Source organism: Odocoileus virginianus, chromosome 17 (assembly GCF_023699985.2).
Source record: "Odocoileus virginianus isolate 20LAN1187 ecotype Illinois chromosome 17, Ovbor_1.2, whole genome shotgun sequence".
NCBI lineage: Eukaryota > Metazoa > Chordata > Mammalia > Artiodactyla > Cervidae > Odocoileus > Odocoileus virginianus.
Genome location: NC_069690.1, coordinates 53,487,416 through 53,497,197, shown reverse-complemented (window position 1 = coordinate 53,497,197; position 9,782 = coordinate 53,487,416). Strand labels below are relative to the sequence as shown.

At 52.7% G+C, this 9,782-nt stretch overlaps 1 protein-coding gene and 1 long non-coding RNA gene across 3 annotated transcripts; one reads left to right on the top strand and one right to left on the bottom strand.

The window, feature by feature from the left end:
* Positions 1-1,001: 1,001 nt before the first annotated feature.
* Positions 1,002-1,915, bottom strand: LOC139039192 (uncharacterized). Its single transcript, XR_011492474.1, has 2 exons — positions 1,712-1,915; positions 1,002-1,615 (listed from the first exon to the last, which is right to left on the bottom strand). It is a non-coding gene; the product is annotated as an uncharacterized lncRNA (long non-coding RNA).
* Positions 1,916-2,007: 92 nt separating this feature from the next.
* MRPL58 (mitochondrial ribosomal protein L58) lies at positions 2,008-8,888 on the top strand. 2 transcript variants are annotated; one of them, XM_070479995.1, is made up of 6 exons: positions 2,008-2,143; positions 4,984-5,020; positions 7,141-7,200; positions 8,139-8,221; positions 8,314-8,483; positions 8,708-8,888. In XM_070479995.1, the coding sequence occupies exons 1-6, from the start codon at positions 2,045-2,047 to the stop codon at positions 8,790-8,792; spliced, it is 534 nt and encodes a 177-aa protein (XP_070336096.1). In that variant the 5' UTR covers positions 2,008-2,044; the 3' UTR covers positions 8,793-8,888. The 2 variants fall into 2 exon arrangements, with proteins under 2 accessions (XP_070336096.1, XP_020741458.2); XM_020885799.2 differs by having other exon boundaries at positions 2,009-2,230.
* The last annotated feature ends 894 nt before the right edge of the window (positions 8,889-9,782 follow it).

Below are 9,782 nucleotides of genomic sequence, written 5' to 3'. Positions count from 1 at the left end.
ACCCAGGGATCCAACCTGGGTCTCCCACATTGCAGGTAGACTCTTTATCATCTGAGCCACCAGGGAAGCCCCTAGGGCACTCAAGAATAAAATCCTGTGGACCCCTACATGGGTGTGGTACCCCCAATCACAGCAGGAGAGAAGGGCTGGTGTCAGCAAGTTCCTTGGCTTCCAGGAATGGCTTGATGGTCCCTTATCTTCCCCTCTTCTCACCCCTATGCACATCCCTTCCTGAAGCACCCTTTCAGCCTATGGAGAACCAGAAAAGGGAAGAAGGCTGGCCTCCGCCTTCAGCATCACCCTTTTAAGAGAACAGGTGGCAGCTCTCAGGCCTGTTTTCTCCCAAAAGGGCCTCAATTCTGGAGGGTTCATGGCAACAGCAGGTAAAAGGAAATTGCCAGCTGCTCTTCTCTCCACCCCAGGGTAGCTGGTTCCATTCTCTCTGCTGCCCCCCTCCTCTCCCAGAATCCAGGCCACCAGATGGCCCGAGCAGGCTGTGTTTATTTGGGGCCATGGACACCTGCACTTCTCCTATCACTCTGGGTCAGGCACAGAGCTGGAGCCCAGCCTCAGAGCAACAATGCCACGGGATGGTGCGTTCATTATTCATAATCCCTGGGCCGTCAGCCTGGGCGAGTCCCTGGCTTTGCCTCCCCGAGCAGCTTTTCCCAGTCACCATGGAGATGCCTCTGTTCACTCTGAGGTTTTGGGACTAAGTCAGGTAGGCAGGGTCCCAGGAGACTCCCCTTAAAGCCTAGAGCCCCAAAAGCACACGTCAATTGCCATTCCCTTCCTAGTTTGGGTTTACAAAGCCAATGCTTGGGAAGTATTTCTTTTTTTCCCTCCAAAAGAATTTGCCTGCATTAGTGAGGCAAAGATGATAAAGCCTTGACTTGATGAAATCTCCTATTTCAAACAGCTAGCACTCCTAGGGGCAAGTTTTTCTAGGTAATTATGTTCTTCCTAAAAATAGAACCTGCTATTAAGAAACAACCACTGTGTTACTAATAATCACCAACATTTATTGAGCTCTGTTTTCCTTTTACCACTCTGCCTCTCAGCAAAGCAACTGAGCTAACCTTTAACTGTTTCCAAACACTGCTGGCTCTGTTTTAAACCTTTCTCAGAGTTAGAACCTCTCAGTTTTGGAGTTTATCTTTTTTTAACAGTTCTCTAAAAAGAGTTCTACTTAGCCTATCTGTAGCTGTCTGAATCTGTACCTATTTCCCCGTCCTCCTATCTTCTGGCTAGAAGAAATTGCCATCTTGCTCCACAGATCCTGGGGGTGAGAGGGGGTGGAGGCGGGGGGGGGGGGGAGGGAGATTGTCCACTTTTAAAAATATTTCTTTCTCGACCGGCCCGCCTCTTGTCCCACCTGGTGTCTGTCATGCTGAGCCTTCTTCACAGGTGCTCCGCGGGGATCTGCTTTTAGGATACTTTGTCAATGAACCTGAAGTTACTAAAACTCACCTCTGGCGGAACTCAACTTTCAAAAACACCTTTCCTGAGAATTCTTTTTATCAGTATCTTTTTTGATTACCTGTGATGCCCCAGGTTCTGGGTACTGGAGATCCAACAGTGAGCCACCACCCTCCTAGAGGTGATTACGTTCTGGCTGGGAGATAGGCAACAGACAGAAAAATAAGATTGAAAGCTATGAAAAGGGAAAAAAAGGATAAAGTGGAAAAGAGTAAACGGGGTGGAGATGAACCTGGGCAGGCCTCGTTGATGCTGTGAGATTTGGAGGAAGCGGTCGAGGAGGGCACAGACTGAAAGGGAGAGAAGTGGCGTGTCTGTGGTTTTTTTCACCAGGAGGCGGCCTTGAGAGCCCGCCAACGTCTTCTCCATGGCGGCAGCTACGCTCCGGGGCTTCCGGAACCAAGGAAGCCTCTAACAGGCTTCTCATGAGGGCAACGCTGGGCGTTCTGCTCGATTCCTGCCGACCGCAGGCGCTCAAGGCCTAGCGGAACCAAAGTCCTGAGGGAAGCGCTGCCCGCGGACCGCGAGAGGAAGAACACACCGGAAGCGGCCCCGAGGGCCGAACATGGCGGCCGCCAGGTGCCTGCGCTGGGGTCTGAGCCGAGCCGAGGCCTGGCTGCTGCCGCCGCCCGCGCATTACTGCCACCGGGCTCTGCACAAACAGGTAGAGGGCACCGAATTCCGGAGCGCCTACAGCCTGGACAAGCTCTACCCGGAATCGCGGGGCGCGGACACCGCCTGGAGGGTCCCGGTGAGCCAGGACGGCCGGCCTCAAGGGGCGTTTCCTGGGCGACGCCGGGGAGCCAGGGCCCCACGCGCGAGGCGAGCGGCTGGTCCGGGGGCAGACGCGCTCAGACGCTGCGCTTGCCGCGAGCCCAGGCCTGTTGCGTTAGCAACCGCGGGGTTGGGGCGGATGGCGGCACCCGGTGTCGCTTGAGGTGTGCGGGCGCCGGAGGAACACGCTGGCTCCGCTTCTTCCAAGACCACCAACCCTTCCTCGTCCATTTGCTGTCCCTCAGGCCCAGATTCTTGTCCTCAGGGAAAACTGCCCCCCAAGGCGGACAGTTAAGGCAGGAAGCTGCTAAGTAGCTCTCTTTGAGAGCCTTTTGGCGAGTTACGCGGTCCCCGGCCTCCAGCACGCCTGAGGAAACAAGGCTTCTGGTTCGTTTCCTTAGGATGCTCGCTGTGTGCAGGCGCTGTATCAGGGCCCGGGGGAAAATGAGGACGCAGCCAGTTCTGTTAAGTTTCCACCTACAGGACTAGAAGAGAGCGTTGTGTCATTCACTCACTCATTCAACAAACTTCTGTTGAGAGCATGCTGTGTACACTGCACTAGGCATGGGGATAGAGGAGTGACCAAAACACAAAAATCCTGAGGCTAGTTAGCTTATCCGCTAATGAAGGGAGACCAACAACAAATCAAAGCAGTGGAATAGCGTATGTGACAGATACTTTGGAGAAAATAAAGCCCGGAAGGAAGAACTGCTAAGGTCTGGAGTGGGGTTACAGTTTTAAGTAGGGTAGTCTGAGGAGACCTCTGAGGTGATGCTGCAGAAAGGACCTGGAGGAAACAAGGCAGCAGGCCATGAGAAGAGGAGCGTTTCTTGTGGGGGGAACAGCAGGTGTCACCCTCTCAAGGGGTAGCATGTTCATCTGGTTCAAGGAACAGCAAGCAGGCCAGTGTGGCTGAGCAGGGGAGTCAGAGATGAAACTAAAGAGGAGAGGGGTTAGGGGAGGCCTGTTTATAGGGCTCATGGGCCTTTAGCTTTACTCTGAATGTGATGGAGGCAGAAGAGTGGAATTATCCAACTTAATTTTACAAAGATCACTCTTTCAGAGAATAGACTGCAAAATGGCAAGAACAGGAAGACCCGTGAGGAGATCGCAGTAATGCAGGCAACAGATGATAAGCAGGGGGACTTCCCTGGTGGTCCAGTGGCTAAGACACTGCACTCCCAGTGCAGGGGGCCCAGGTTTGATCCCTGGTCAGAGAACTAGTAACAGATTCCACATGCTGCAACTAAGACCCAGTGGGGCAAAAAAAAACAAACAAAAAGATGATAAGCAGGGTGGAAGCAATAAGAGTCATGAGATTTGATCAGTTTCTAGATAAGTTTTAAAGGGAACGCCTACAGAATTTGCTAATGGATTTTCTCGGAGAAGTGTGAAATAAAAGAGGAACTGAAGTCTAGGGCCCTGAGCAATGTAAAGATTGAGTTGCCATTAATTGAGATGAGAGAATGGCAGTAACATTCGTTTGTGCGTTCATTCACTCAGCAAAAAGTTTCTTGTGCACCAACTGTGTCAGAAACTGTTTCAAGCATTGCAGATACAGCCACGATAAACTAGTTCCCACCTCGTGAAGCTTAATGTTCTAACAGAAGGAGCAGACAGTAAATAAATGAGGAAAACATGTCAGAGAGTGAGAAGTACTGACTCGACGGAGGGCTTTGACATGAGAGCCAGGGAGCTGCTTCCGGTTGCCAGGAAGGGAAGTCTTTGAAGAGGCCGAAGGTTTGAGGCATCAGTTAGGCACCTGAGAGGAGACATCAAATAGCAGTGGGCTCTGCGGGTGTGGAGTTGGAGAAAGAGGTTTGAGTTTGAGCCAGAAATATCACCAGGGATGATACTTTCAAAGGAGATGGGTGGAAGGCTCTAGGGAAAGAGTAAGAGAGAGAAGAGGAAGGATCTCAGGGACCTTTCAGTGTTTCAAGTTTGCAGAGAGCAAGCAGAGGAGAGTGAAGAAAGTCACGGGGAGGTGAGAGGAAACTGGAGAGGCCAGCTCAGAAGAGGGAAGAGCATGCTTGAAGGAGGGTGCCGCCCTGGGTCTCCAGCGATGCCGATGTGATGTACGCTGAGGATTTCACCACCCAGGTCATTCTAAGATGAAAAGGGATGAAGGCAGCCAGAGCAGGGACAGGTGAAGCCCCTTTGAGCTTGGGAGGTCAGAAGAGCCTCCAAGTGGGTGGTGTTCGTAGTGGGCCTGTGGACGGGAGGACTTAAGGCCACAGAGAAACAACTCAGGAGAGACGTGGAGGCGGGAGGTCCTGGAGTGAGTATTTCAGCTTGACACAAACCCTCAGGGCCCCTGTGCTGATCACTGCTAAAGGCAGACCGCCCTGCACTCAGGCCTCCTGTGGTCTGCGTCTTGGGGTGGGCAGAGGGTGTTTCTCGGAGTCTCCCTGATGCCCATGTACTGTCGCCCCTTCCCTCCTCCCAGCTGCTGACGGTGCCAACTCTAGCTGAGCGGGCTGGGGTGCAGGGCGGGTGGCAGGGAGGGCTGGAGAAGTCGGTCCCGTTTCCTGGAGGAGTGTTTCTGAGGTGGTACCTCTGGAGCCTGGAGAAGCTTTTTCTGTCATCTCAACACAATTTAGCTAGGGACCTGAAAATAGCTTTATTACATCCGCGTTGTGGCTTTACATCATTTCCTTTTTGTTGCTCTGGACCAGTTAGGGGTCGCTCAGCAGGTAATATTCACCTGACATCGTGTATGTTTCATTACAGGACGACACAAAGCAAGGCAACGATGACATTCCTGTAGGTGAGTGGTTTTGTTTCACAGAAAAAACCCCGATCGTTTCCTCCCCGTGTCACGCATTTCTCCCCAGCCCAGTGAAAGTAAAGAAGCTGTCTTTGAGGGTACAGAAGTGGAGTCCTGTCAGTATTGTTGAGAAGAGGAAGGAAAAAGAAAGTGATGAGGCAGCCCCCTGCCGGAGCGCTGGGCAGCCCCCAACACACGTGGAGCGCTCTCGATGGGCTTGTGACCTGGAACAGTCTTTACACTAGGTGAACTGGTCATTTTCTAAAAAAAACGTCGGGTACAGAAGCATCTCTGTAGTGAGCTGCCATTTGTGCTTTACTTATATACCTATCTATCTGAGGCACATGTTTCTGGATGTCCACACAGACCTGAAGGATGTGGAGGGCACTGGATACAGGAGTTGCCCCGAGCAGGGAGTGGAGACAAACTTGGGAACCAGGTGTCTGGGAAACAGGAGTGGGGACTTCTCCCTGTAAACCACTTGCATAACTTCAAAGTTTTGTGTCCATCGAGCCTAAGATGTGGTCTGTAAAGAAACAAGCAGGCCCCTTGAGAGTCAAAGAGTTTCTGGCGCCCACAGACAGCGAAAGGAGAGCAGCCAAAGGCGCCAGCCCGAGGTGGCCCTTGCTCGAGGTGACCCCGAAACAAGGAGGCCAGGTGACCACTGTCTAAAGGAGAGGAGCCGGCAGCCTGCTGCTGCTTGGTGATTTGAAGCTGGCGGTGGCGCCCTGTGGCGGCAGGAGGCAGAGAACCAGGGACAACAAGGCCCGTCTCCTGACACCCTGGGCGGACGGGCGGGCAGCGGGAATGGCCAGTCACCCTTTTCTCCTCGCCTGCCTCTGAGAGGGCCCCGGGCCTCTGCAGAGACTGATGAGGCCCCCCCGCAGAATGGCAGGCAGTCATCACCTGTTGGGAAAAATAAGGTCATTTGATTTTTTCGAAGGGCAGAAAACCTCTCAGAAGCCTTCCAGAGATGTCCCCACTCCCACTGAGGCCCGCTCCCCACCAGCACGGGGCCACAGTGCCTTGCCCTCCAGAGCCCCTGTAGCCGCCCTCCTGAAACCTGCCCACTGCCATGCCTCCCCGGCTCTCCTCAGACACTACAAGGCTGCTCTTCATGAACTATAAAAGTAGAAGGAATGGAGAAGGAAATGGCGACCCACTCCAGTATTCTTGCCTGGGAAATCCCAGGGACAGAGGAGCCTGGTGGGCTGCAGTCCGTGGGGTTGCAAAGAGTCGGACATGACATAGCAACTGAACAACACACAGTCAGGCAGATTGTGATTGGGGGAAGCACTTCCTGATGGAAACGTGGCATAAAATGGAGAGTGAAGTGACCTGGCAATATAGAATATAGGGTTTTGTAAGAAGTGAAAATTAGTGTATAGAATAATAGTTGCAGATATTCAAACAGTAAAGTCTTAGTTGCTCAGTTGTGTCCAACCCTTCGCGACTCCATGGACTAGCCCGCCAGGCTCCTCCGCCCCTGGGATTCTCCAGACAAGAATACTGGAGTAGGTTGCCATGCCCTTCTCCAGGGGATCTTCCTGACCCAGGGATTGAACCTGGGTCTCCTGCATTGCAGGCAGATACTTTATGATCTGAGCCACCAGAGAAACCCATTCAACCAAGCGTGGCTAAAGGAAAAAAAAAGTAGAAGAAAGCAACCTCAGTTTATAGATTCAAAACAAAACCAAGATGCAGGGAAGCAGCGAGGCCTTGCTGGGGTCACAGAGTCAGCCTGTGCTGAGCGGCATTAGAAGACGGGACTCCTGGCTCCGAATGGAGTGCTCATTCACCCAGCAGGTGTTCTTGCCCACTGACCCCGGGCTCGGCCCAGGGACGCACGTGGAATGCATGAGGAACGCATGAGGGAGACACACATCTGCCAGCCAGGGCGTCCGCGACCACCGCGTTTCAAAATACAACACAAATGCAGTTTGTCCCTCCGTTTGGGCTTTTGAAAGAGTCCTTGCTTTAAAAGAAACAGCAAAAAGCGAGGGCAGTCAGATATGGCAGAGTACTGTACCAGGAGTGGACAACCTGGGTCGTAATTTTACATCCTTTGCTGTCTCTAGCCTTGGGGAAATCACCTTGATGGCGTGTATTCTGTTTTTCAGATCGCTTGACGATATCTTACTGTCGGAGCAGTGGTCCTGGGGGCCAGAACGTTAACAAAGGTACGAGGTGCCTTGTTTTCTTTAGCACTTAGCCGAGAGATGGACTTGAGGATTTCTGTGTTTATATTCATGTGGAAATAAAGGGATTTTTTTTTTTCAGAAGCTCAAATGCTGCCAGTTTATATAATAACCCCCTTTATTCTCTTGAATGTGGTCTGATCCGCGGACTCCCAGCTGCGGGTTGCCAGGGCTGGGGTCGGTCTGGGAGTCTGAACAAAGGGACTGCACAGTGTGAGTTGGCAGCCAGCTCCCAGAACAGGTTCCTTCATTCTTGTGGAACTCGCTCCCCCTCCCCCTGCCGCATTCTTGTCAGAAGCCAGTAAGTTGTGAGAGAAAGAAACCAGTGGGCATTTCATTCCTGGAAGTTTGGGGCTTTTTGTTTGTTTTTAACTTTTTATTTTATATTGCAGTATAGCTGATTAATAACATGTGATATCTTCAGTTGCACAGCAAAGAGACTCAGCCATACATACCCATGTATCCATTCTCTGCCATACTCCCCTCCCATCAGAGTTCCCTATGCTGTACCGTAGGTCCTGGTTGGTTATCCACTTACCTGGAAGTTTATTTGTATTTTCTTTAATACTTATTAGGCTGTGCCAGGTCTTAGTTGTGGCACTCAGGATCTCTAGTTGTGGCATGTGGGATCTAGTTCCCTGACCGGGGATCAAACCCAGGCCCCCTGCATTGGAAGCTCAGAGTCTTAACACCAGACTACCTGGGAAGTCCCAGAAGTTAATTTTTGTCCAGAAGCGCCTCACCGTCCTGGCAGGCTCATTTCATGGCCAAGTTGGTCTCCCCGAGTTCACACAGGACAGGAGCATCCCTGGGTGGGCGTCTCACCTCCCTGTGGTTCAGAGTCTGGTGGGCACCAGCCATGCGGATGCTGAGGGTGCCCGAGCGTCTCAGTGACCCGCGCTCCCTCCCTTTCTCGACAGTGAACTCCAAGGCCGAAGTCAGGTTCCACCTGGCAAGCGCCGACTGGATCGCAGAGCCCGTGCGGCAGAAGATGGCCCTCACGGTAAACCAGCGGCCCCTGCTCTCCCTGTAACCCCTCACTGGCTTTGAAACCTCTTCTCTGCAGAACTCTGGTTTTGCCTTTGTTCTCCACAGCACAAAAATAAGATCAACAGGGCGGGAGAGCTGATTCTCACCTCTGAATGCAGCCGCTATCAGTTCCGAAACCTGGCAGATTGCCTCCAGAAGATTCGAGACATGATTGCTAAGGCCAGCCAGCCAGCCACGGAGCCGTCCAAAGAAGATGCTGCACTGCAGAAACTCAGGTCTTTCAGAAAATGCCCCAAGCTTCTGTAAATCGATTCCTGTGGGCGAGGAGGCCACCCAGGGAATAAAGGAGGCGGGGGAGGCCCAAGACTGGCAGCGGGCAGACGGACCTTGAGTGGAGGCCCTGGCCTGGCACCTGCCGCCTCAGCCGCCAGCTCCTCTCACCATTTTGAGAGGCACTGATTGGGCATCTGGGCGTAACTGTGTTCCTCTTTGTTTCTAGAATAGAAAACATGAATCGCGAAAGGCTCCGAAAAAAGAGAATAAATTCTGCCATCAAGACAAGCAGGAAGGTCGATGTGGACTGAAATCATCCCTCAAGCCTGCAGAGACCCTCTGCAGGGCACCCAGGTGGCTGCTGCCAGGGAGCTTGGACACCAGCAGGAGACGGCTGTCTGTTCATGTCAGTGCTCTCTGTCACATCGGAACCGTCGCACGAATGTCCGTCGGGAACGAGGGTTGTAGGCCCTGGTCGCTGAGGTCTTTAGAGGCGATCACCATGTTGTCAAACCTGCCTTATCCATTCACCGTACTAGTTGCAATAAAATTCTAAACTCAGCAGGCTTCCCCTTCTCATTCAGAATGCATCAGGACAGAATTCCTAACTTTTCTCTCAGTTGAAATCTGCCTGATAATTATTGACCAGCACTGACTGTACAGTCCAGAGGGGCACAGAGGGATGAACTGTGGGGTCTGCCCTCAGGAGCACAAGGGCAGAAGGGCTGAGCCCGGTGGGCGGGCATCAGGGCTGGGCCTGGGGACGGCTGTGGAGTGTTGACCAGGAGAGAGCAGGGAGGGCATGCTGAGTGAAGGGAACAGAGGGAATAAAGGAGGCCAGAGAGCAGGCTGGGGTGCCAGAACTGAGGAATCCATCAAATGGGGGATCTGTGTGGGGCCTTGTGGAGGTGGGTCTGGAGAGGGAGCCAGAAGTTCACGGTGAAGAGTCGAGTTCAAGTGGAGAAGTTTAGGTTCTAAGACACCTGGGTACTAGGGAGCCGCTGAGGGCCTTGAGTGGGAAGGAGTGTCGTGTGTGAGGTGCTATTGCAGGCTGTGGGGTTTTGGAGATAGGGAAAAAATGAGGGACTTCCCTGGGAGTCCAACAGTTAAGACTCTGAGCTTCCACTGTTGGTGGGTGTGGGTTTGATTTCCCAGTCTAAAGTAACTCACCTGGTAAAGGATCCGCCCACAATTCGGGAGGCCTGGGTTCTATCCCTGGGTCAGGAAGATCCCCTGAAGAAGGGAAAGGCTACCCACTCCAGTGTTCTGGGCTGGAGAATTCCAGGGACTGTATTCCATGA